Raw genomic sequence first — 27946 nt, 5'->3', positions numbered from 1 at the left:
ACCCCAATGCTCAATGGACTAAAATGCCTGGAAACGCAGTAGGAAGTGACCTAGGGAGGGTGTGTGAGTGGTACCTCCCACCCGAGTGAGGTCAGTGTGTTTCAGTGGGAGTCCCTGCTGACCCAGTAGCAGACCGCTCTGCCACTGTCAGGGCCCTGGGTTGAGGCCTGGTAGAGTTGGATGGGCCCGGGCTTCCCTACCCGGGCCGCCACCCCCCTGGTGGCGGCTTCTTCCTTTTCCTTAGATACTGGCCATTGTCCTGTGCCTGAAGGCTGTTATATTGACTCTTGCCCCAAACGCAAGGGCTGACAGAACTGACTCTAGCCACTTTCTGCCTAGAGCAGTAGTCACCAACCAGTTGATCATGATCTCCCAGTCGATCGTGATCTCTGGCGGTGCACTATTAAAGCAGACTCCCTGGCCCCATGCCACTCCTGGAAGTGGGCAGTGTGGCCCTGAGGGCAGGGAGACAGCGGTCTCCCTCTGCGTGCTGCTCTTGCCTGCACAGCTCCCATTGGCCAGGAGAACTGCAGGAGAGGTGCTTGCAGAGAGGGCCAGAGCCACATGTTCCCCGCAGCCTACGGGGTGCTTTGCCACCTTCTGGGGGTGGTGTGGGGAGCCTGTCTTAGCCTCGCTGCGTCTGCCACTGACCGGGAGCTGCCAGAGGTAAGTGCTGCCTGGTGGGAGGCTGCACCCCAAGCTCCCTCCTGGATCCAGCACCCCATACCACCTCCTGCACCCCAAAACTCTGCCCCAGCCCTGACCTTCATCCCAGAGCCAGCACCTCGTGCCCACACCCTGCACTTGACAGTCTGCCCCAGCACAGAGCACCCTCTTGCACCCAAACTCCCTCCTAGAGCTTGCACCCCTCACCCACTCCTGCACCCCTACCCCCTGCTTCAGGCTCAGCTCAGAGCCCCCTCCCACACTGCGAACCCTCAGCCCCAACCCAGAGCCTGCACCCACACCCAACCCCCTACCCCAGCCCAGTGAAAGTGAGTTAGGGTGTGGGAGAGTGAGTGATAGAGAGAGGGGAGGATGGAGTGAGTGGGGCAGGGCTTTGGGGAAGGGGCAGGGCCTCAGGGAAGGGGCGAGGTAGATCCTGGGTTGCCCTTAAATTCAAAAAGTGATCTTGGGTGTAAAAAGGTTGAAGACCACTGGCCTAGAGGCTGTCAGGGAGACTGTAACAGCAGTGGTATCACAACCCCACCCCGGAAGGGGGACAGGGGGAGCATACCCATTGACACCATCTCTAGAAAGACCCTTCATTCCCATCCTCCCACAACTACAAAAATCACACAGCTATGGCTCATGCTTAGGATTAGTCAATGATTATTTTCAACCATGATTATTTTTAATAGGTTTTTTCATTCTGTTCTGTAGCCAGCCCAGATTCACTCCCCATGCCTCAGATCCTGCAATGTTATCCAGGCAGCAAGTGAGAAAGGCAAAGAGGAGACTGTATCCAGTTTCAGTAACTGGGTCAGACCAATGGTCCATCTAGAACAATATTCTCTCTTTGGACAATGGACAGTGCCAGATACTTCAAAGGGACAGAGCAATTTATTAAGTGATTCATCCCCTGCTGTCCAGTTCCAGCATCTGCCAGTCAAATATTTAGGGAATATGACTGAGAGCATGGCACTGCATCCCTGACCATCTTGGCTAATAGCCATTGATGGACCTATCCTCCATCAACTTATCTCATTCATTCTTGAATCCTTATACTTTTCGCCTTCACAACATCCCTGGCAACGAGTTCCACAGGTTGGCTGGGCATTCAGGGCCATTCCTACCCATGCGCAAAGTACACAGCTGCGTAGGGCATCAGGAAATTTGGAGCACCACATTCTCCTGGTGCCCTGCGCAGCTGCATGCTGCTCCAGCCCCTGCCCTGCCTCTTCCCCATGACCCCCACCCCTGCTCTGCCCCCACTCCACCCCCTTCTCCAAAGCCTCTTCCCAGCCCCGCCCCCACTCCCCTGAGGACTGCAGCAGGGCTGGGCCTGCACTCACTGGTGGTGGGAAGTGCAGCAACCCAACCGGAGGCCCAGGCCCCACACACACCCTGCAGGGCGGCTGTGTAGGGCCCCAAAATAGCTAGGGATGACCCTATGTGCATTGTGTGAAGAAATACTTCCTTATGTTTTAAACCTACTGCCTATTAATTTCATCAGGTGTCCCCTGGTTCTTGTGTTATGTAAAGGGGTAAATAACACTTATTCACTTTCTCCACGCCATTCATGATTTTATAGACCTCTATCATATCCCACTACAGCTTTAGTCATCTCTTTCTTAAGCAGAACAGTCCTGCTTTTTTTTTCCCCCTCTCTCCTCAGGATGAATGCTGTTCCATACTCAGATTTTTTTGCCTTTCTCTATACTTTTTCCAGTTCTAATACATCTCTTCTGAGATTGGGTATTCAAAACTGCATGCAGCATTCAAGGTGCGGGTGTACCAGGGATTTATACAGTGGCATTATGATATTTTCTTTCTTATTATCTACCTGTTTCCTAATGGTTCCTAACAATCTGTTAGCTCTTGACTGCCACTGCACATTGAGCGGATGTTTTCAGAGATCTTTTCCTCCTCCTGGATCCATGGACTCCAGCTCTGGCTCCCTGCTGCCAGGCTCACAAGACAGTGCACGAAGCATGCACTCTTACCCAACTCACTGCCCCTTGTGAGGAAAGCAACAGAGCAAAAGGCAGCTGCAGACAGATCCCAGCAGAGCAGGCAGACAGAAACCAAAATGCCAAGCACCCAACTAAATAAGTTCTGGGGATATACACTCGATGAAAATTGGGGGGGGGGAAGAGCTGCTCATTCAGTGGGCACCATTCATCTTGTGCATGAGTCAGGGGACCTAAGGAAAAAACAGTATGTGATCATGTCATTAAAGGCTATCAAAAACATACATGAACAAGGTTGCCTAGGTAATCTTAATTCTGGCATTATCTATCTTCTGAATCCTTGATTTTGCAATCTCAAACATTTCTTTTGCAGGCAATTGTATAGAATTTCTTCATTAAGAAGGAACAGTATATTCACCTTTGAACTTCTCTCAAAAAAAGGAGCAGAGAACATTTTTTCAGTTGCATAAAACAATTGAACACAGAAACCTAGCATTTGGGATGTGCGTATGAAAAGTGAATCTCTGATGGAATGCATTGTGAAATCCATTAATTAGGGCTTCTCTGCAGGGAGTCCAGCTTCTACTGTAGAACCACAGACCTTTCACGCATGCTTCCAGGTGGACTGTTAGTGTAACAGAATGCTGTCCTCTCACCCCAGACCCCCAAGTATGTTTTTCACACTGTTAACCTTAACTTTGCCCCAATAAAGACATGGTGCTCTTTGACTATGACTGACTTATGGAATTGTAACCTTACCTGTGGGTTTCCTAGGCTTCAAGCTTTTCTCTAAACCCTAACGCTCTTGAGGTAATGTTCCCTCATAGTACTGATGTTTGTCAATTTTTTGTTTAAGGAATTACTTTATTTTCTTAAGAGATCTAAAGGTTTGCTAGAGAGGAGCTCTGTTCCTGCAGACCCTGAGATGCCCACAAGAGGGAAGCACCCATTCAGCAGACTTTAGGTGTTCCACAGCAATGAATGGAAATGCTCCCTTGGTCTGTTAGCTACCAAGTCTCCTGCTAACCGAGTCTCCTACCCATCATTCCATGGAGAAGAGCCCTCATGCTGCAGATCTCCAATGGCCCACAAATAGGGGCCCATTCTTGTGAACTTCTATAGGTCCTATCACACAGACCCTGAGTTGCACAGTAGTGCAGCTCCCCTTCTGTTGGCTTCATACTGTCTGCAGGGCTGAGGCTCACCTGGAAAGGTCAGCTGGCAAGAGGCTTGGGAGTCAGCAGAAGTGGGGGGTGGGAGAAGCTGCCTCCACCACACTGAGGGAAGTACAGTGAAAGATGAACCCTTTCCCTGCTCCACTGGGTTGCTTCCTCCTGCCCCCAGTCTCTGTTGAGGGGGTCCAGAAAGTGAAAATTCCCTCCCACACAACCTTGGAAGATTCTTCAGTCACCTGACAATCAAAGTCCCTTGGGAAGCTCATTGAGGACCCTAATATCCCTCTCATTAGGAAGCTCCAGGGCAAGTCCTACGAGACTCCTGGCCCAGGCACCAGTTGGCCCTAGGAAAGGCTAGTTGGCATCCCAATAGCCACTACCCAAGCCTTTTTGGGGTCCCCAGAACAGCCTAAGTAGGTTTGTCAGCCCCTCAGTCTCTCAATAAGCCAAAATAGCCAAGGAAATAACAAGACTTAGTCTCATAGACTTTAAGGCCAAGAGGGGACCATCATGATCATCTAGTCTGACCTCTTGCACATCGCAGGCCACAGAACCTCAACCACCCACTCCTGTAATAGACCCCTGACCTCTGGCTTAGTTACTGAAGTCCTCAAATCATGGTTTAAAGGCTTCAAGTTACAAAGAATCCGCCATTTACAGGAGTTTAAACCTGCAAGTGACCCGTGCCCCATGCTGCAGAGGAAGGCGAAAACCCCCCAGGCCTCTGCCAATCTGACTCAGGGGAAAATTCCTTCCCGAACCCACATATGGTGATCAGTTAGACCCTGAGCATGTGGGCAAAACCCATCAGGTTGGGATCACATACTTGTGGGTGATGCTCGACAAAACATCTCCGGTATGAGGGGGTGAGTTCCCAATCAACCTCCCAAAACTGATAAGGGTCAACACAACCTCCCAGACATACTGCAAGAATCAGTAAGGGTTTGCAAAATGCCTTGAAATCCTTGGCTGAAAGGAGCTGAAGCCAGGGAGCTTACCCTGACACAATTTCGGATGTGTAATGTATCTTTCGAAAGATATGTTCTGTGCAACATAAATACACAGAGGCCAGTCTGTCCAACAAAATTCACTCTAAGAAAACATTTTCCCATATACTGTTTCTAGTGTACTTTGTAAATGTTTATTTTGTGCATGAAAGCATGCACTCCTCGCACTTTCATTCATCACTGCATGCTCTAAAAAAGTCAGCAATGCTTAACATAACTTAAACAATATAACTTTGTGTTGCTATGTGCCATTAATCATTCAGCAAAGCAATCCAATTCAAGCAGGTCACTACTTTTCTGATCTTTGTTAATTTACAAGCAGATTCCAAGTTATTTCCTTGCTAAAAATGTTTTAACCTTCAGAAGACCATATGTATCATTTCCAAAGATGTAACAGCCAGATCATTGCTGCCACTTCCAGTGTCTTCCCAGGAACAGTATCTGCTGAACAACAGAAGCCACCTCACAAAAGTACCTAGATAAATTTGCCTCTTGCTAAGGCTCATTTGTAGCTAATTCTAAAAACGCTGTAGGTCCTGCACTATATTTAAGCTTGGCAGGATTCGATTTAAATGCACTGATGTCAGTAAATGTTAATTTCAGCTGACACGCTGAAATCGACAAAAAACATATCCATGGGGGAATGGGTGGAAGTGCAGCCTCCCCCACACACCCCTGAAGCCCTGCTGCCACAGCCTCACTCACCAGCCAGGAGTAAAGTAGCCATCCTCAGGCCGGAGCTGTTCAGTAGCAGGGTGGCCTCACCCGCAGCCAGGGGCTTGTCCTTGCAGCCCTGGTTGTGGCGGTGTGCTCCACCAGACCAGGACCGCAGGATTCCCCTGAACCTTGTGCCCCAGTGTCTTGGGCGCCTCAGCCATAAAGGGAGCCCCTGAAGTCTCGTTACCAGCGCCACAGCTAACCCTAACCTCAACCCTTCCCATCTTCCTTTTTAATTTCCCGCAGCTATAAAAATAAAAATTGTTAAAAATTAAAAAATAAACACCTCTCACCTCTGTCATGACATCCAGCCTGCTGATCAAGGCTAGAGAGGTGACAAGCTGTGCCTATTCTTTCTCCTTTCCTTTCCCTACTCTCTTCTTCCTATCCTCTAACCACAATGAAATAAAAATACCAACGTCCACATAACACTGGGCCAATTCTTCACCCCCTCATTTGCTTGTATATTGTATCCCCATCCTCTACCCTTTGTCTGTTCGTCCGAAGGGATCACGTCTCTGCTGTGTTTGTACATCACCCAGCCCAACTAGTGCTATTATAATACAAATATTTAGTAACAGTAAAAGGTGGAAGAAGAGGATAATATACTTTCCTATTTTACAACTGGAGGATTGAGGAACAAAGAGGTTAAGTGTCTTGCCCAGGGTTACCCAATTAGCCTGTAGCAGAGCTCAAATCTCCCACATCCCAGTCCAGTGCCCTAACTTCAGGGCCAGCCCTCCTCATCTGGGGTATGCAGACACTTCCAGTTTCAGGCCCAGAGTACACAGAAATAAAGACCATCAGTAAAATCTTCATCCAAACACTTCAGAACTTTCTAAAATAGCATGGGTTTGGTCCTAGAGATGGGTGAAGGCCCACAAATGTGGAGCTGGGGTGTCTTAAATTCAATGATTTACCCATTCAATGATTTACCAATGACACACACACACACACACAGAGGTTCTCAAACTTCATTGCACCGCGACCCCCTTCTGACAACAAAAATTACTACACGACTCCAGGAGAGGGGACAGAAGCCTGAGCCCACCCAAGCCAAAGCCTGAACCCCACTGTCCTGGGTAGAGGGGCCAAAGCCAAAGCCCAAGGGCTTCAGCCCGAGGAAGGGGGCCTGTAACCTGAGCCTCGCTACTCAAGGCTGAAGCCCTTGGGCTTCAGCTTCGGCCCCAGGCGGTGGGGCTCTGGCTTTGACTTTGGCCCTGAGCTCCAGAAATCTAACGCCAGCCCTGGTGACTCCATTAAAATGGGGTCGTGACCCACTTTGGGGTTCCGACCCACAGTTTGAGAACCACTGGACTGTCTTAAAAAAAATAAAAGGTATCCAGCAAAATGACACACCCTCTTTCCTGGTTAGACATTAGGAAAATATTTCATCCTGGATAGTTAGACAATGCAACTGTTTGCCAAGTGAGGCTTCTGAGCCCCAGACACCAGTGGTGTGAAAGCACCTATCATTTCAGAGCTCCATCCAGCAGAACCAAGACACCTTCTTCCTAAGGATGCACAGCCCACAAGCACTCCCACACCATGTGCCAGCAGCTGAGGGGACAGGTGGTTTCAAATCAAAAATAACTACCATAAAACAGCTGGAACTTACATCCATGCCTTACAACCATCCCAATGTGTAGAAAGAATAGTAAATATGGCAGACAACCAGCTTGGCTTAACAGTGAAATCCTTGCTGATCTTAAACACAAAAAAGAAGCTTACAAGAAGTGGAAGATTGGACAAATGACCAGGGAGGAGTATAAAAATATTGCTCACGCATGCAGGAGTGAAATCAGGAAGGCCAAATCATACTTGGAGTTGCAGCTAGCAAGAGATGTTAAGAGTAACGAGAAGGGTTTCTTCAGGCATGTTAGCAACAAGAAGGAAGTCAAGAAAAGCGTGGGCCCCTTACTGAATGGGGGAGGCAACCTAATGACAGAGGATGTGGAAAAAGCTTAATGTACTCAATGCTTTTTTTGCCTCTGTCTTCACAAACAAGGTCAGCTCCCAGACTACTGCACTGGGCAGCACAGCATGGGGAGGAGGTGACCAGCCCTCTGTGGAGAAAGAAGTGGTTCGGAACTATTTAGAAAAGCTGGACGAGCACAAATCCATGGGGTCGGATGCGCTACATCCGAGAGTGCTAAAAGAGTTGTTTCAGAGTAGCAGCCCTGTTAGTCTGTATCTGCAAAAAGAAAAGGAATACTTGTGGCACCTTAAAGCAGTGGTCTCCAAACTTTTTGGCTCACGCACCCGCATGGTGAAGACGGGAAGACCTGCCACAGATGCGTCACCGAAGGAAGAAGACCAGAAGACCAGCCGCAGGCGCACTGCTGATGGAAGAAGACCGGAAGACCTGTCACAGACATGCCACCAATGGAAGAAGAACGGAAGACTTACTGCAGGTGGGCCGCCAAAGGGGAACACCAGCTGTGGACCTGTAGAGCTGCCAACAAAGAAAAAAAACGGCAGAGTGCCGTCCGGCAGTGCTCCTAGTGCCGCGCACCCCCTGGGATCATCTCACACACCTCAGTTTGGAGACCACTGCCTTAGAGACTAACAAATTTATTTGAGCATAAGCTTTTGTGAGCTACATCCAATGAAGTAAGCTGTAGCTCACGAAAGCTTATGCTCAAATAAATTTGTTAGTCTCTAAGGTGCCACAAGTACTCCTTTTCTTTTTTTCTAAAGGAGTTGGTGGTTGTGATTGCAGAGACATTGGCCATTATCTTTGAAAACTCATGGCGATCGTGGGAGGTCCCGGACGACTGGAAAAAGGCTAATGTAGTGCCCATCTTTAAAAAAGGGAAGAAGGAGGATCCGGGGAACTACAGGCCAGTCAGCCTCACCTCAGTCCCTGGAAAAATCATGGAGCAGGTCCTCAAGGAATCAATTCTGAAGCACTTAGAGGAGAGGAAAGTGATCAGGAACAGTCAGCATGCATTCACCAAGGGCAAGTCATGCCTGACTAATCTAATTGCCTTCTATGACAAGATAACAAGCTCTGTGGATGAGGGAAAAGCAGTGGTCATGATATTCCTTAACTTTAGCAAAGCTTTTGATACGGTCTCCCACAGTATTCTTGCCAGCAAGTTAAAGAAGTATGGCCTAGATGAATGGACTATAAGGTGGATAGAAAGCTGGCTAGATTGTCGAGCTCAACTGGTAGTGATCAATGGCTCCATGTCTAGTTGGCAGCCAGTATCAAGCGGAGTGCCCCAGGGGTCGGTTCTGGGGCCAGTTTTGTTCACTATCTTCATAAATGATCTGCAGGATGGTGTGGATTGCACCCTCAGCAAATTTGCAGATTACACTAAACTGGGAGGAGAGGTAGATACGCTGGAGGGTTGGGATAGGATACAGAGGCACCTAGACAAATTGGAGGATTGGGCCAAAAAAAATCTGATGAGGTTCAACAAGGACAAGTGCAGACTCCTGCACTTAGGGTATAAGAATCCCATGCATCGCTACAGACTAGGGACCGAATGGCTCGGCAGCAGTTCTGCAGAAAAGGACCTGGGGTTACAGTGGACGAGAAGCTGGATATGAGTCAACAGTGTGCCCTTGTTGCCAAGAAGGCCAATGGCATTTTGGGATGTATAAGTAGGGGCATTGCCAGCAGATTGAGGGACTTGATCGTTCCCCTCTATTCGACATTGGTGAGGCCTCATCTGGAGTACTGTGTCCGTTTTGGGTACCACACGACAAGAAGGATGTGGAAAAATTGGAAAGCGTCCAGCAGAGGGCAACAAAAATTATTAGGGGACTGAAGCACATGACTTATGAGGAGAGGCTGAGGGAACTGGGATTCTTTCGTCTGCAGAAGAGAAGAATGAGGGGGGATTTGACAGCTGCTTTCAACTACCTGATAGGGGGTTCCAAAGAGGATGGATCTAGACTGTTCTCAGTGGTAGCAGATGACAGAACAAGGAGTATTGGTCTCAAGTTGCAATGGGGAAGGTTTAGGTTGGATATTAGGAAAAACTTTTTCACTAGGAAGATGGTGAAGCATTGGAATGCGTTACCTAGGGAGGTGGTGGAATCTCCTTCCTTTGAGGTTTTCAAGGTCAGGCTTGACAAAGCCCTGGCTGGGATGATTTAGTTGGGGATTGGTCCTGCTTTGAGCAGGGGGTTGGACTAGATGACCTCCTGAGGTCCCTTCCAACTCTGATATTCTATGATTCTATGACTGTTTGCGTGGTGGCTTGGAGGAGGGGTTTAGCCAGTGCTATTTTACCACTTACTGAACTGCTTCCTGTAGCTGGTGCTACGTTCACAGTGTGACTGGGCAGCTGCGTGGCCCCTCCAGTGACAGCAATGACCGGCTGTGATGCAGGGTGAACTGCAGGACTCTGGAGCTGTACCACAGTGGACTGAGAAAGCACCAGTGGCTGACCTAGAATGGAGACAGAAAGACAATGGTCACTGAGTGTTCAGTGGGGAATGGGGAATATGTTTTTATACTATCAATTTGTGGGGGGTGGTTTTGATGTGAGGGTAGGGAGGCTTCACTCCCAAAAGCACCCGGCACTGCTCCCTTTGGATTCAGTTCTTAAGCATCAATATACTCTCAAATAAAACTCAGTTAAACAAAACAAGTCTGCAGGGTTCTATATTTATTCCCCCAATTGCATATCAGTTTATAAACCAAAACACAGCTCTTCCATCTGCCACACCACAAATTTAATCTGGGATCAGATAATTCATCTAGACTTTTTCTGCTTCTTACACTATAACTAGTAGTCAGATTTTGCACTGAGAATTTAGCTGGCACTTTTGCTAATAATACACAAAGCAGAATAGAGTTCAGATCACTCTCTCAGAATTGTGCTGGCTCCTCCGGGCTCACAAGAGTAAACACCTGTTGGTGTCACTACGACAAGTGTAACAGCCTTAACAAGGCTGTGATCCCTAAGCCTTTTAGCACCCATCAACCCTTAACCAGGGGGCGGGGCTACTCAGGGCTACTCAGGGAGATCAAGGCTTTAAAAAGCCTGCTCCTAAGTGACCAGAGGAGCGGCTAACGGGAGTTTTGCGAGGGAGTTTACGGGGTAGTGTGAGCAGGAGCTAGAACTCAACTTTCTTTAAACTTAAAAGCCAAAAACACACCCTTGATATAAACAAAACAACAACAAAGAAACCAGTTGCAGGAGGAAAAAGAGAATACAGGCAGAAGTCCAGCAACAGAATGGGGGCTACCCAGTTTATTGCACCCAATGCAGCATGTATGATTACCTGCCCTATGGGCAGTTGGTGTATGTGTGCATTCGGTGCAAGGAGCTCCTGGCCTTCAGAGACCATGTACGGGCTTTGGAGACCAGAGTGGCTGAACTGGAGGAGCTGAGGGAGACAGAGAGGTATGTAGATGAGACTTTCCAGGACACAGTAGAACGGTCCCACCTCTGACAGCCTCTGTGCTGTTGAGGAGGATGAAAGTCCCAGGGAAGGAGAACATCTAACTGGAGCAGAGAGAAATAATCCCATAGTTGGGACCCTCCTTCAAGATGATGTTATGATATCCTCTTGCACTGAGGATACCTCTCCAGAAGAGGGAACTCCAGCTATTAGAAAGAGACAGGTATTAGTAATGGGCGATTCGATCACTGGAAACATAGATAGCTGGGTTTGCGATGACCGGGAGAACCGCATGGTGACTTGCCTGCCTGGTGCGAAGGTTGCGGATCTCTCGAGACATCTAGATAGACTTATGTGTAATGCTGGAGAGCAGCGGGTGGTCGTGTACATGTAGGTACCAACGACATAGGGAAGGATAGGAGAGAGGTCCTGGAGGCCAAATTTAGGCTGCTAGGTAAGAGACTGAAGTCCAGGACCTTCATGATAGCATTCTCTGAGACGCTCCCAGTTCCATGCACAGGGCCAGTTAGACAGGCAAAATTGCAGAGTCTCAATGCGTGGATGAGACAATGGTGTAGGGAGGAGGGGTTTAGATTTATTAGGAACTGGGGAAACTTTTGGGAAAGGGGGAGCCTATACAGGAAGGATGGGCTCCACCCAAACCAAAATGGAACCAGATAGCTGGCACTTAACATTAAAAAGGTTGTAGAGCAGTTTTTAAACTAAGGGCTGGGGGAATGCCAACAGGTATGGAGGAGCACATGGTTTGGACATCCCTTAGGGGTGGATCTATTAATAGAGAATCTCTATGTCCTAGTGAGGACGAGAGGATGGAAAATGATAAAATACAGGCAGGGTCTGATCAGAAACAGTCAAATAAAAAAGAGTCCCATTCAGTTACATCGTGTAATGGCAGACAGCTAAAAGGAGACACATTTTTAAAGTGTTTATACACCAATGCTAGAAGTCTACATAATAAAATGGGTGAACTAGAGTGCCTTGTATTAAATGAGGATAGTGATATAAAAGTCATCACAGAACCTTGGTGGAATGAGGTTAATCAATGGGATACAATAATACCAAGGTACAAAATATATCAGAAGGACAGAACAGGTCATGCTGGTGGGGGAGTGGCATTATATGTGAAAGAAGGCCTAGAATCAAATGAAGTAAAAATCGCAAATGAATCAAACTGTACCATAGAATCTCTATGGATAGAAATTCCATGCTCTAATAATAAGAATATAGCCGTAGGGATATATTACCGACCACCTGACCAGGATGGGGATAGTAACTGTGAAATGTTCAGGCAGATTAGAGAGGCTACTAAAATAAAAAACTCATTAATAATAATGGGGTATTTCATATTGACTGGGTACATGTCACCTCAGGATGGGATGCAGAGATAAAGTTTCTTGACACCTTAAATGACTGCTTCTTGGAGCAGCTGGTCCTGGAACTCACCAGAGGAGAGGCAATTCCTGATTTAGTCCCAAGTGCAGCACAGGATCTGGTCCAAGAGGTGAATATAGCTGGACTGCTTGGTAATAGTGACCATAATATAATTAAATTTAATATCCCTGTGGCAGGAAAAACACCACAGAAGCCCAACACTGTACCATTTAATTTCAGAAAGGGGAACTACACAAAAATGAGGTGGTTACTTAAACAGAAATTAAAGGGTACAGTGACAAAAGTGAAATCTCTGCAAGCAGCGTGGAAACTTTTTAAAGACACCATAATAGAGGGTCAACTTAAATATATACCCCAAATTAAAAAACATAGTAACAGCACCAAAAAAGAGCCTCCGTGGCTAAACAACAAAGTAAAAGAAGCAGTGAGAGGCAAAAAGGCATCCTTTAAAAAGAGGAAGTTAAATCCTAGTGAGGAAAATAGAAAGGAGTATAAATATTGGCAAATGAAGTGTAAAAATTCAATTAGGAAAGTCAAAAAAAATTTGAGGAACAGTTAGCCAAAGACTCAAAAAGTAATAGCAAATTTTCTTTTAAGTACATCAGAAGCAGAAAACCCGCTAAACAACTAGCGGGGCATTGAACGATCAAGGTGCTAAAGAAGCACTCAAGGACGATAAGGCCACTGCGGAGAAACTAAATTAATTCTTTGCATCGGTTTTCACTGCTGAGGATGTGAGGGAGATTCCCAAACCTGAGCCATTCTTTTTAGGTGACAGATCTGAGGAACTGTCCCAGATTGAGGTATCATTATACAAGCTTTTGGAACAAACTGATAAATTAAATAGCAGTAAGTCACCAGGACCAGACGGTATTCACCCAAGAGTTCTGAAGGAACTCAAATGTGAAATTGCAGTACTACTAAATGTAGTCTGTAACCTATCATTTAAATCAGCTTCTGTACCAGATGACTGGAGGATAGCTAATGTGACACCAATTTTTAAAAAGAGCTCCAGAGGTGATCCTGGCAATTACAGGCCTGTAAGCTTGACTTCAGTACCGGGCAAATTGATTGAAACTATAATAAAGAACAGAATTGTCAACATAGAGATGAACATAATTTGTTGAGGAAGAGTCAGCATGGTGTTAGTAAAGGGAAATCATGCCTCACCAATCTACTAGTATTCTTTGAAGGGGTCAACAAGCACGTGGACCAAGGGGATCCAGTGGATATAGTGTACTTAGATTTTCAGAAAGCCTTTGACAAGGTCCCTCACCAAAGGCTCTTATGCACAGTAAGTTGCCCCGAGATAAGAGGGAAGGTGCTCTTATGGATTGGTAACCGGTTAAAAGATGGGAAACAAAGGGTAGGTATAAATAGTCAGTTTTCAGAATGGAGAGAGGTAAATAGTGGTGTTCCCCACGGGTCTGTTCTGGGACGAGTCCTATTCAACATGTTCATAAATGTTCTACAAAAAGGGGTAAACAGTGAGGTGGCAAAATTTGCAGACGATACAAAATTACTAAAGATAGTTAAGACCCAGGAAGACTGCGAAGACCTACAAAAGGATCTCTCAAAACTGGGTGACTGGGCAACAAAATGGAAGATGAAAATAAAAGTTGATAAATGCAAAGTAAAGCACACTGGAAAACATAATCCCAACTATACATATAAAACGATGGGGTCTAAATTAGCTGTTACCACTCAAGAAAGAGATCTTGGAATCATTCTGGATACTTCTCTGAAAACATCCACTCAATGTGCAGCGGCAGTGAAAAAAGCGAACAGAATGCTCAGAAAAATTAAAAAGAAAGGAGTACTTGTAGCACCTTAGAGACTAACAAATTTATTTGAGCATAAGCTTTCGTGAGCTACAACTCACTTCATCGGGTGCATCTGATGAAGTGAGCTGTAGCTCACAAAAGCTTATGCTCAAATAAATTTGTTAGTCTCTAAGGTGTCACAATACTCTTTTTCTTTTTTGTGGATACAGATTAACACAGCTGCTACTCTGAAACCTGAGAATAATTAAGAAAGGGATAGATAATAAGACAGAAAATATCATGTTGCCTCTATATAAATCCATGGTACGCCTACATCTTGAATACTGTGTGCAGATGTGGTCACCCCATCTCAAAAAAGATATATTGGAATTGGAAAAGGATCAGAAAATGGCAACAAAAATTATTAGGGGTATCAAACGGCTTCCATATGAGGATTAATAAGACTGGGACTTTTCAGCTTGGAAAAGAGACGGCTAAGGGGAGATATGATTGAGGTCTATAAAATCATGACAGGTGTAGAAAAAGTAGATAAGGATAACATAACACAAGAACTAGGGGTCAGCAAATGAAATTAATAGGCAGCAGGTTTAAAACAAATAAAAGGAAGTATTTCTTCACACAACGCACAATCAACCTGTGGAACTCCTTACCAGAGGATGTTGTGAAGGCCAAGACCATAACAGGGTTCAAAAAAGAAAAAATCCAATCAGATGTGTATGCGCGCACGTGCACGTTGGCTGGAAGATTTTTCCCTTAGCAGCATCCGTCGGGTTGGCCTGGGCAGAGGGGTAGGAGGGTGGTTATTGGAATGGACATGAACAACACATCTCGAAGAACAACAGTTACGAGAAGTGAGTAACTGTTTTTTCTTCTTCAAGTGCTTGTTTATGTCCATTCCAATCAGATGACTCCCAAGCCAGATTTAGAAGGTGGGGTCAAAGCTGTCCACTGATTGGAGTACCACCCTTCCAAAGGCAGCATCGTCTCTGGCCTGACAAGTGATTGCATGCTGCATGGCGAAAGTGTGTATGGATGACCACGCTGCCGCGCTGCAGATTTCCTGGGTGGGAACTTGAGCCAGGAATGCCATCGATGAAGCCTGCACCCTGGTAGAATGCGCTGTTATCTGGGGCGTGGGAACCCCTGCTAGACTGTAGCATTCACTAATACAGGCCACAATCCATGATGAAATTCGCTGGGCTGAAACTGGCTGACCCTTCATCTTGTCTGCCACTGCAAAGAAGAGCTGGACTGACTTCCTGAATGGTTTCATCCTCTCGATGTAAAAAGCCAGCACTCTGAGGATGTCCAGACTGTGGAGCCTCTGCTCCCTGGCTGCTTGAATGAGGTTTAGGGTAGAAAACTGGAAGGAAAATGTTCTGGTTGATGTGGAACTGCGACACAACCTTCGGGAGGAAAGCCAGATGGGGTCTGAGCTGAACCTTGTCCTTAAAAAATACGGTGTAAAAATGGAATATCGACACCTTCCACCTTGATCCCTGGCCCTGTCAGGAAATGTGTCGCCATATGTCCTCTGCTTTTCCAGGGATACCTGGGCAGGAGGATCCCAAAAGAAAAAAAAAGGGGTGGAGTGTAAGGATAAGGGGTGGAGTATCAGAGAGAAGGCTTTGAATCCTTTGACCATGGGATGGTGTTCCAAGAAGGAGGAGTGCTAGGCAGACACGGGCTCCACCTAACGAAGAGAGGGAAGCAGGCTGGCTTCGCAAGCAGGCTCACAAACCTAGTGAGGAGGGCTTTAAACAAGGTTCACTGGGGGAAGGAGACCAAAGCCCTGAGGTAAGTGGGGAAGTGGGATACCGGGAGGAAGCACGAGCAGGAGCGCGCAAGAGGGGAGGACTCCTACCTCATACTGAGAAAGCGGGACGATCAGCGAGTTATCTTAAGTGCCTATACACAAATGTAAGAAGCCTGGGAAACAAGCAGGGAGAACTGGAAGGCCTGGCACAGTCAAGGAATTATGATGTGACTGGAATAACAGAGACTTGGTGGGATAACTCACATGACTGGAGTACTGTCATGGATGGACATAAACTGTTCAGGAAGGACAGGCAAGGCAGAAAAGGTGGGAGAGTTGCATTGTATGTAAGAGAACAGTATGACCGCTCAGAGCTCCGGTATGAAACTGCAGAAAAAACGAAAGTTTCAGAGTAGCAGCCGTGTTAGTCTGTATCCGCAAAAAGAACAGGAGTACTTGTGGCACCTTAAAGACTAACAAATTTATTAGAGCATAAGCTTTCGTGGGCTACAGCCCACTTCATCGGATGCATACAGTGGCAAATACAGTAGGACGATTTTATATACACAGAGAACATGAAACAGCGGGTCTTACCATGCACACTATAACGAGAGTGATCAGTTAAGGTGACCAATTACTAGCAGGAGAGAAAAAAAACCTTTTCTAGTGATAATCAAGGTGGGCCATTTCCAGCAGCTGACAAGAATATGTGACAAACAGTAGGAGGGAAAAATAAACATGGGAAAATAGTTTTACTTTCTGTAATGACACATCCACTCCCAGTCTTTATTCAAGCCTAAATTAATGGTGTCCAGTTTCCAAATTAATTCCAATTCAGCAGTCTCTCGTTGGAGTCTGTTTTTGAAGCTTTTGTTGAAGAATTGCCACTTTTAGGTCTGTAATCGAGTGACCAGAGAGACTGAAGTGTTCTCCGACTGGTTTTTGAATGTTATAATTCTTGACGTCTGATTTGTGTCCATTTATTCTTTTACGTAGAGACTGTCCAGTCTGGCCAATGTATTTGGCAGAGGGGCATTGCTGGCACATGATGGCATATACCACATTGGTAGATGTGCAGGTGAACGAGCCTCTGATAGTGTGGCTAATGTGATTACGCCCTATGATGGTGTCCCCTGAACAAATATGTGGACACAGTTGGCAACGGGCTTTGTTGCAAGGATAGGTTCCTGGGTTAGTGGTTTTGTTGTGTGGTTGCTGGTGAGTATTTGCTTCAGGTTGGGGGGCTGTCTGTAAGCAAGGACTGGCCTGTCTCCCAAGATCTGTGAGAGTGATGGGTCATCCTTCAGAATAGGTTGTAGATGCTTGATGATGCGCTGGAGAGGTTTTAGTTGGGGGCTGAAGGTGATGGCTAGTGGCGTTCTGTTATTTTCTTTGTTGGGCCTGTCCTGTAGTAGGTGACTTCTGGGAACTCTTCTGGCTCTGTTAATCTGTTTCTTCACTTCAGCAGGTGTGTACTGTAGTTGTAAGAATGCTTGACAGAGATCTTGTAGGTGTTTGTCTCTGTCTGAGGGGTTGGAGCAAATGCGGTTGTATCGTAGAGCTTGACTGTAGACAATGGATCGTGTGATGTGGTCTGGATGAAAGCTGGAGGCATGTAGGTAAGTATAGCGGTCAGCAGGTTTCCGGTATAGGTTGGTGTTTATGTGACCATCGCTTATTAGCACCGTAGTGTCCAGGAAGTGGATCTCTTGTGTGGACTGGTCCAGGCTGAGGTTGATGGTGGGATGGAAATTGTTGAAATCATGGTGGAATTCAACAAGGGCTTCTTTTCCATGGGTCCAGATGATGATGTCATCAATGTAGCGCAAGTAGAGTAGGTGCATTAGGGGATGAGAGCTGAGGAAGCGTTGTTCTAAGTCACCCACAAAAATGTTGGCATACTGTGGGGCCATGTGGGTACCCATAGCAGTGCCGCTGATTTGAAGGTATACATTATCCCCAAATGTGAAATAGTTATGGGTGAGGACAAAGTCACAAAGTTCAGCCACCAGGTTTGCCGTGACTTATCGGGGTACTGTTCCTGATGGCTTGTAGTCCATCTTTGTGTGGAATGTTGGTGTAGAGGCCAAAATAAACTATTTCCCCAAGTTTATTTTTCCCCCCTACTGTTCCTCACACGTTCTTGTCAACTGCTGGAAATGGCCCATCTTGATTATCACTGCAAAAGGGTTTTTTTTTTCTCCTGCTGGTAACAGCTCACCTTAACTGATCACTCTCTATATAGTGTGCATGGTAACACCCATTGTTTCATGTTCTCTGTGTATATAAAATCATCCTATTCTATTTTCCACTGCATGCATCCGATGAAGTGGGCTGTAGCCCATGAAAGCTTATTCTCAAAAAAATTTGTTAGTCTCTAAGGTGCCACAAGTACTCCTGTTCTTTTTGAGAAAAACCTGAGAGTCTCTAGATTAAGTTTAGAAGTGTGAGCAACAAGGGTGATGTCGTGGTGGGAGCCTGCTACAGACCACCAGACCCGGGGGATGAGGTGGAAGGGGCTTTCTTCCGGCAACTAACGGAAGTTACTAGATGGCAGGACCTGGTTCTCATGGGAGACTTCAATCACCCGGATATCTGCTGGAAGAGCAATACAGCAGTGCACAGACAATCCAGGAAGTTTTTGGAAAGCATAGGGGACAATTTCCTGGTGCAAGTGCTGGAGGAACCAACTAGGGGCAGAGCTCTTCTCGACCTGCTGCTCACAAACCAGGAAGAATTAGTAGGGGAAGCGAAAATGGATGGGAACCTGGGAGGCAGTGACCATGAGATGGTCGAGTTCAGCATCCTGACACAAGGAAGAAAGGAGAGCAGCAGAATACGGACCCTGGACTTCAGAAAAGCAGACTTTGACTCCCTCCGGGAACTGATGGGCAGGATCCCCTGGGAGAACAACATGAGGGGGAAAGCAGTCCAGGAGAGCTGGCTGTATTTTAAAGAATCCTTATTGAGGTTGCAGGAACAAACCATCCCAATGTGTAGAAAGAATAGTAAATATGGCAGATGAACAGCTTGGCTTAACAGTGAAATCCTTGCTGATCTTAAACACAAAAAAGAAGCTTACAGGAAGTGGAAGATAGGACAAATGACCAGGGAGGAGAATAAAATATTGCTCACGCATACAGGAGTAAAATCAGGAAGGTCAAATCAGACTTGGAGTTGCGACTAGCAAGAGATGTTAAGAGTAACAAGAAGGGTTTCTACAGGTATGTTAGCACCAAGAAGAAAGTCAAGGAAAGTGTGGGCCCTTTACTGAATGAGGGAGGCAACCTAGTGACAGAGGATGTGGAAAAAGCTAATGTACACAATGCTTTTTTTGCCTCTGTCTTCACGAACAAGGTCAGCTCCCAGACTACTGCACTGGGCAGCACAGCATGAGGAGGAGGTGACCATCCCTCTGTGGAGAAAGAAGTGGTTCGGGACTATTTTAAAAAGCTAGACGAGCACCAGTCCATGGGGCCGGATGCAATGCATCCAAGGGTGCTAAAGGAGCTGGCGGATGTGATTGCAGAGCCATTGGCCATTATAATACAGCCAATGGGGGGAGGGATAGCTCAGTGGTTTGAGCATTGGCCTGCTAAACCCAACGTTGTGAGTTCAATCCTTGCGGGGGCCATTTAGGGATCTGGGGCAAAAATTGGGGATTGGTCCTGCTTTGAGCAAGGGGTTGGACTAGATGACTTCCTGAGGTTCCTTCCAAACCTGATATTCTATGATTCAGGGTGATCGGGGGAGGTCCTGGAAGACTGGAAAAAGGCTAATGTAGTGCCCATCTTTAAAAAAGGGAAGGAGGAGGATCCTGGGAACTACAGACTGGTTAGCCTCACTTCAGTCCCCGGCAAAATCATGGAGCAGGTCCTCAAGGAATCCATTTTGAAGCACTTGGAGGAGAGGAAAGTGATCAGGAACAGTCAGCATGGATTCACCAAGGGCAAGTCTTGCCTGACTAACCTAATTGCCTTCTATGACGAGATAACTGGCTCTGTGGATGAGGGGAAAGCAGTGGACATGTTATTCCTTGACTTTAGCAAAGCTTTTGATACGGTCTCCCATAGTATTCTTGCCAGCAAGTTAAAGAAGTATGGGCTGGATGAATGGAATATAAGGTGGATAGAAAGCTGGCTAGATCGTCGGGCTCAACGGGTAGTGATCAATGGCTCCATGTCTAGTTGGCAGCCAGTATCAAGCGGAGTGCCCCAAGGGTCGGTTCTGGGGCCGGTTTTGTTCAATATCTTCATAAATGATCTGGAGGATGGCGTGGACTGCACCCTCAGCAAGTTTGCAGATGACACTAAACTGGGAGGAGTGGCAGATATGCTGGAGGGTAGGGATAGGATACAGAGGGACCTAGACAAATTGGAGGATTGGGCCAAAGGAAACCTGATGAGGTTCAACAAGGACAAGTGCAGACTCCTGCACTTAGGATATAAGAATCCCATGCATCGCTACAGACTAGGGACCGAATGGCTCGGCAGCAGTTCTGCAGAAAAGGACCTCGGGGTTACAGTGGACGAGAAGCTGGATATGAGTCAACAGTGTGCCCTTGTTGCCAAGAAGGCTAATGGCATTTTGGGATGTATAAGTAGGGGCATTGCCAGCAGATCGAGGGACTTGATCGTTCCCCTCTATTCGACATTGGTGAGGCCCCATCTGGAATATTGTGTCCAATTTTGGGCCCCACACGACAAGAAGGATGTGGAAAAATTGAAAAGCGTCCAGAAGAGGGCAACAAAAATTATTAGGGGGCTGGAGCACATGACTTATGAGGATAGGCTGAGGGTACTGTGATTGTTTAGTCTGCGGAAGAGAAGAATGAGGGGGGATTTGATAGCTGCTTTCAACTACCTGAAGCGGGGTTCCAAAGAGGATGGATCTAGACTGTTCTGGGTGATAGCAGATGACAGAACAAGGAGTAATGGTCTCAAGTTACAGTAGGGGAGGTTCAGGTTGCATGTTAGGAAAAACCTTTTCACTAGGAGGGTGGTGAAGCAGTGGAATGAGTTACCTCGGGAGGTGGTCGAATCTCCTTCCTTAGAGGTTTCCAAAGTCAGGCAAATGACAAAGCCGTGGCTGGGATGATTTAGTTGGGGACTGGTCCTGCTTTAAGCAGGGGGTTGGACTAGATGACCTCCTGAGGTCCCTTCCAACTCTGATATTCTATGACTCTATGATTCTATGGTATAGATATTCAGGCCTGTCTGCAAAGGCCTATACTTTAAGAATTTAGGTGTATTTCTATCATTTAGCTAGTTATAGAGGTATAAAAGAAAGAATCAAAATCACTGTCTGCCGGTGTAAGAGCCTTCTTTTACTGTGAAAGTCTGAGGCCCTGTTCTTAGGCTAAGGCCTTTGGCTAAGCAGCTGGGAAGCTGGGAAGCAAATGGTCACATCCTCACCAGTCACACTGACATAAGGTGCTACTGGGCTGTTAGGAATACAATCCTGTCCTGATAATGCCCATCACCTCCAGAGAAAGGGAAGAGCCTAGAAGATGTAAAAGGAAACTTAGTTTGATTGCATCCTGTCTGGGAAGAACTCATTTATCAATAGCTGGGATGTGAAATCCTCATTTCTTTGTTGTCTCTGTAGTCCCCATTTTCCTATTTCAGAGTGGTAGCCGTGTTAGTCTGTATCAGCAAAAAGAATGACGAGTATTTGTGGCACCTTAGAGACTAACGAATTTATTTGGGCATAAGCTTTCGTGCCCAAATAAATTTGTTAGTCTGTAAGGTACCACAAGTACTCCTCACTTCCCTGTTGTTTTTCTGTATAATCTCTGTCTGGTTCTGTGATTTTTCTGTCTGCTGTATAATTAATTTTGCTGGGTATAAACCTAATTAAGGTGGTGGGATATAATTGGTTAGATAATCATGTTACAATATGTTAGGATTGGTTAGTTAAATTTCAGGAAAATGATTGGTTAAGGTATAGCTAAGCAGAACTCAAGTTTTACTATATAGTCTGTGGTCAATCAGGAATTAAGGGGGGGAATGGGAACAGGGAATGGGAGTGGGGGAACTGGAATTACGTTTCACTAAGGGGGGGAATAGAAACAGGGAATGGGAACAGGGACACAGGTAAGGCTCTGTGGTGTCAGAGCTGGGAAGGGGGGCACTAAGGAAGGAAATTGGAATCATTGCTTGCTGGAAGTTCATCCCAATAAACATCGAATTGTTTGCACCTTTGGATTTCAGGTATTGTTGCTCTCTGTTCATGTGAAAAAGACCAGGGAAGTGAGTGGCTGAAGGAATAAGCCCTCTAACAGCCCTGAGCTCAGACACCATCCGGGCTGAGGTTACTGCCACCAGGAACGCGACCTTGTAAGAGAGGTAGAGCAGGGAGCATGTTGCTAAAGGCTCAAAGGGATGCCCCATGTGTCGAGAGAGGACCAAGTTGAGGTCCCAGGCAGGAACCGGTTGGGGGACGTGCAGGTACAACCTGTCAAGCCCCTTCAGGAAGCGGCTGACCATAGGGTTAGCAAAAACTGAGCTGCCCTGTGCTCCTAGATGGAAAGCCAAGATGGCAGCCAAGTGCACTCTTATAGAAGGCAATGAGAGGCCCTCCTGCTTCAGGTGTAAAAGATAGTCCAAAATGTGGGGCACTGAGGCTCGCGTCAGGGGCGACTCGCCCCTGTGCCAATCAGACTGAAAATCTCTTCCACTTGGCAAAGTACGTGGCCCTCGTCGAGGGCTTCCTACTGCCAAGGAGGACTTGTCTGACCTGGTCTGAACAGGAAAGTTCCAAAGGGTCAACCATGGAGCTTCCATGCTGTGAGATGGAGCGACTGCAGGTTCAGGTGTTGGAGACGTCCGTGGTCCTGTGTGAGAAGGTCCGGGAAGAGCGGTAAGGTAATCGGGCTCCCACGAACATGTCTCGGAGAGACGTGCACCAGTGCTGACGGGGCCAGGCCGGTGCTATGAGAATGACCCGAGCACGTATAGAAGGCGTATAGAAGGCCCCCCCAATGGAGGAGGAACACGTCCACTGTGGAACCCAGGCTGTGATTCTGGAAGGAGCAGAACTGCTGACACTTCCTGTTGCGTCGCGTGGCAAAGAGGTCGATCAAGGGACATCCCCACCTCTGGAAGACTGAACATGCGACGTCCGGGCGAAGGGACAACTCGTGACTGCGGAACGATCTGCTGAGGTGGTCCAACAGCTCGTTCTGAACCCCAGGGAGGTACGGTGCCTGCAGGTCGACTGAATGTTCTACACAGAAGTCCCATAGCATGAGGGCTTCCTGGAACAGGGAAGAGGAGCGTGCAGCCCCATTTGTTGATATAGAACATCGCAGTCGTATTGTCCATCATGACCGATACGCATTGTCTGGTTAGATGGGGTGGAATGTCTGGCACACTAGGTGCACCGCTCTGAGCTCTCTGACATTGATATGGAGTCGGAGATCTGCTTGCGACCAGAGGCCCTGAGTCCTGTGGTCCCCCAGATGAGCTCCCCATCCCAAAACTGACGCGTCCATCACCAGCACCAGGGATGGCTGTGGGGCAGCGAAGGGAACTCCTGAGCACACCTGCTGAACATCTGTCCACCACTGGAGCGAGTCGAGGATAGGGCAAGGCAGGGTCATGATCCTGTCCAAGTTGTCTCAGGCAGGTCGGTATACTGACGCAAGCCACGACTGAAGCAGCTGAAGCCTGAGCCTGGCATGTCGTACCACATATGTACAGGCTGCTATGTGCCCAAGAAGTTTCAGGCAATTTCTCACGGTGGTGGGGAACTGAACAAGTCCCTGGATCATGCTGTTGAGGGCCTGAAATCTCACCTGCAGGAGGAATGCAACGGTAGCAGATGACAGAACGAGGAGTAATGGTCTCAAGTTGCAATGGGGGAGGTTTAGATTGGATATTAGGAAAAACTTTTTCAGTAAGAGGGTGGTGAAACACTGGAATGCGTTACCTAGGGAGGTGGTAGAATCTCCTTCCTTTAAAGTTTTTAAGATCAGGCTTGACAAAGCCCTGGCTGGGATGATTTAACTGGGAATTGGTCCTGCTTCGAGCAGGGGGTTGGACTAGATGACCTTCTGGGGTCCCTTCCAACCCTGATATTCTATGATTCTATGAATGCCCTAGCTTGGGTTGAGTCCAGTACCGTCCCTATGAACTCTATCCTCTGGACTGGGGACAGAGTCAATTTTGCTTCGTTCAGGAGCAGACCCAGGTTCTTGAAGGTGGCTCTGATAAACACAACCTGAGCTTCCACGTGTGCCCTAGAGTGGCCTTTGATCAGCCAGTCGTCGAGGTACAGAAACACCTGTACCTGATGTCTCCACAGAAAGGCGGTGACGATTGCCATGCACTTCGTGAATACGCAAGGTGCTGCTCACAGGCTGAACAGGAGGACAGTAAATTGGTAATGGGACCCATTGACCACAAACCGGAGGAAGTTTCTGTGGTTGTGTGTGATTGCAATGTGAAAATATGCACCCTTCAAAACAAGGGCAGCATACCAGTCTACTGGATCCAGTGAAGGAATGGAGGCCAGGGAGACCATGCGGAACCCGAGTTTCCTCACGAACTCTTTGAGGTTGGGCAGGTCCAGGATAGGCCTAAGGCTGCCCTTGGCTTTCGGTATTAGGAAATAGTGGGAATAGAATCCCTCTTCCCTGTGTTCCAGAGAAACCTCCTCCAACGCCCCTAGTGCTAGAAGCGACGGCACCTCCTGAATGAGAAGCTGCTCGTGAGAAGGGTCCCTGAAGAGGGATGGGGAAGGGGGGTGGAAGAGCGGGAGGGCACAGAACTGGATGGAGTATCCCCTCTCTACCATGCGGAGCACCCAGCAGTCCAAAGAGATATGGGACCATGCATGGTAGAAGTGGGATAGTCAGGAGGAAAAGGTAAGGCGGGGTAGATCCAGTCTCTGATCCGGAACGCCATCCTCAATCGCACCTTCAAAAGAATCATAGAATCATAGAATATCAGGGTTGGAAGGGACCCCAGGAGGTCATCTAGTCCAACCCCCTGCTCGAAGCAGGACCAATTCCCAGTTAAATCATCCCAGCCAGGGCTTTGTCAAGCCTGACCTTAAAAACCTCTAAGGAAGGAGATTCTACCACCTCCCTAGGTAACGCATTCCAGTGTTTCACCACCCTCTTAGTGAAAAAGTTTTTCCTAATATCCAATCTAAACCTCCCCCATTGCAACTTGAGACCATTACTCCTCGTTCTGTCATCTGCTACCATTGAGAACAGTCTAGAGCCATCCTCTTTGGAACCCCCTTTCAGGTAGTTGAAAGCAGCTATCAAATCCCCCCTCATTCTTCTCTTCTGCAGACTAAACAATCCCAGCTCCCTCAGCCTCTCCTCATAAGTCATGTGCTCTAGACCCCTAATCATTTTTGTTGCCCTTCGCTGGACTCTCTCCAATTTATCCACATCCTTCTTGTAGTGTGGGGCCCAAAACTGGACACAGTACTCCAGATGAGGCCTCACCAGTGTCGAATAGAGGGGAACGATCACGTCCCTCGATCTGCTCGCTATGCCCCTACTTATACATCCCAAAATGCCATTGGCCTTCTTGGCAACAAGGGCACACTGTTGACTCATATCCAGCTTCTCGTCCACTGTCACCCCTAGGTCCTTTTCCGCAGAACTGCTGCCTAGCCATTCGGTCCCTAGTCTGTAGCGGTGCATTGGATTCTTCCATCCTAAGTGCAGGACCCTGCACTTATCCTTATTGAACCTCATCAGATTTCTTTTGGCCCAATCCTCCAATTTGTCTAGGTCCTTCTGTATCCTGGCTTAGGGCCAGGGGGAGGCTGGCTTAGGGCCAGGGGGAGGCTTGGGCTGGCCCGAGCTTTGACAAGTGGAGCTCCTCTTGTCAAAGCTCCTCCTGCCGCTCCTGTTCCTCCTCCAAGAACCATCCTGGAGGTTCTGTTCCTGGAACCTTTGAGGAGGTTGTGGGTGGAAGTGTCTCCGCTGCATGGTGGGGGTGTGCAGGCCCAAGGATCTGAGGGTGGCCCAGGAGTCTTTTAGGCTGTGGAGCCGTTTGTCTGTCTTCTCTGAAAACAGAGTCTCACCCTCAAACGGGAGGTCCTGAATCATTTGCTGGACCTCATAGGGTAACCCCGAAATTTGTAGCCAAGCCCCACGTCACATAGCTACCCCCATCACTATCACTCTGGTGGTGGAGTCTGCAGCATCTAATGGTGCCTGCAAGGAGGTCCAGGAGACCAGTTTCCCTTCTTCCACCTAGGCAGTGAACTCCAACCAGGAATCCGAAGGGACAAGCTCCCTGAACTTAGCCATTGCTGCACAGATGTTATAAGAGTACCTGCTCACAATGGCCTGTTGGTTAGCAATATGGAATTGCAAACCACTCGTTGAGTAGACCTTTCTACCCACAAGATCAAGGCATTTAGCGTCCCTATTCTTTGGGGAGGGACCCTGGAAGCCCTGTCTCTCCCGCTGGTTAGCTGCATCAACCACCAGGGAGTCAGGAGGCAGGTGGGAGTACAGATGCTTGAACCCTCTGGAGAGCACAAAATACCGCCATTTGTTGAGTTTGGCAGTAGGTGGCAAGGATGCCGGCATCTGCCACAGGGTTTTAGTGGTGTCCAAAACCGTCTTTATAAGGGGCAAGGCTATGCGTGAAGGTCCCGAGGGTGTGAGGATGTCCACCATGGAATCTGTGTCCTCTACCACCTCCTCAGCCTTGATGCCCAGAGGACAACAGAGTCTTGCAGCAGTTGCTCCGCAGGGGCTATGGCCACCCCCACCAATGCTTCATTCGGCGACAAGGAGGAAGAAGCATGTGCCAGTACTGGAAGCTCCCTACCATCTGCCCCTGAGGGGTCACATGACTCCCGGGGCAGCGTTGGAGGAAGTGGTGCTGCTGACGGTGCCAGGGCCATATGTGTCAGAACAGGCATCAGCATCATCAACAGTCTCATCAGAGGGAGTTGTGTCGGCACATTCACAGGAGCCGCCAGAGTCGAGGGGCCCGGTGCCGACATCGGCACCGGGGCCATAGGTGCCTGCAGCGAGGTCAATGTCGACAAGGGTGCAGGCATGGGAGATGGGTGTGTCGATGCTGTGAAAGGCGGTGCCGAGGTCGGAGCTGACAACGGAGCTGGAGGCAAAGGCATCGGGACCATAGGCAACAAGGGCAGATGCACAGCGGAAGGTGGCACGAAAGTGGCGGAGGCCACGGAAGATGTTGCTGAGCATGGACCTTGTGAAAAGCCCAGGGGGTCCAGAAGGGCCACTAAGACGGGTTCTGCCACTGCGGAGGCCATGCCTGAGGCGCTCTTCTGTCTCTACCAGACCTCGATCTACGACTTCTGCTCCTACTCAGACTCCAAGGTCTAAGACACTGAAGACCACGGAGGAGCCGATCCTCGATGCCCCAAACGTCGAGAGCTTGGGGAGCGGGTAGGCGCTGATGGACAAGGCGAGGGGGTGTGTCTCGACATCATAGCCAGCTTCCCCTTCAAATGTACCAGAGGACGCAGATCCACCAGCTCTGTGTAGGCGCCGGTGATCCAGGCGGGGCCAGACTCAACTGCCGCACCTGGGCAGGAATTGACATGGCCCCGGGAGGAGATCCCGAGGAGTGGCCCGCCTGGGGTCGCACATCTCACAGCTTAGCCAGAGGAGAACAGTTGTCCGACTTCCTCTTATTTTGAGGCATCGGCGAGTGGGAGCAGTGACTACTGTCGGATGGGCCCAGTGAGGAGCCGTGACAGTGCCGAGCATCCCTGGAAGAGTTCTTCCTTGGCGCCGAGCTCGCCAACGGCGCCAGAGAGCTCCGCGTCGAGGACGACGCTGTAGGGGTCAGGTCTCTCGAGCCTGGGTCAGAGTGGGGGCGTACAGTTGCCTCCAGAAGGATCACCTTGAGCCGCTGTTCCCTTTCTTTAAGAGTTCTCGGACAGAACTTGCGGCAGATCTTACAGAGATCTTTCTGATGGGTGTCCATCAGGCACCATAGACACAACGAGTGCAGGTCACTCTTCGGCATGTGCTTGGCACAGGCCCACACAGTTCTTGATACCCGGACACTGCGGCATACCATGGCACCGGGAACTGGAGTAAGGGGGAAAACCCCCAACAAACTCTAAACTAAAT

General features: G+C 48.1%; 1 protein-coding gene across 4 annotated transcripts in view; it reads right to left on the bottom strand.

Moving 5' to 3' along the window:
• The window catches only part of ATF6 (activating transcription factor 6), a 342143-nt gene that overhangs the window by 277288 nt on the left and 36909 nt on the right, over positions 1 to 27946 (bottom strand). For all 4 annotated transcript variants that reach the window (XM_074960822.1, XM_074960823.1, XM_074960825.1 and 1 more), the window contains exon 7: positions 9786 to 9937. In XM_074960822.1, the coding sequence (XP_074816923.1) occupies positions 9786 to 9937 (152 nt within the window). The remainder of the gene's footprint in view (positions 1 to 9785; positions 9938 to 27946) is intronic.

The sequence above is a fragment of the Natator depressus genome, chromosome 8 (genome assembly GCF_965152275.1).
Source record: "Natator depressus isolate rNatDep1 chromosome 8, rNatDep2.hap1, whole genome shotgun sequence".
Classification (NCBI taxonomy): Eukaryota; Metazoa; Chordata; order Testudines; family Cheloniidae; genus Natator; species Natator depressus.
Note: the sequence above shows the minus strand (reverse complement) of the source record. Positions and strands in the feature narration are given on the sequence as shown.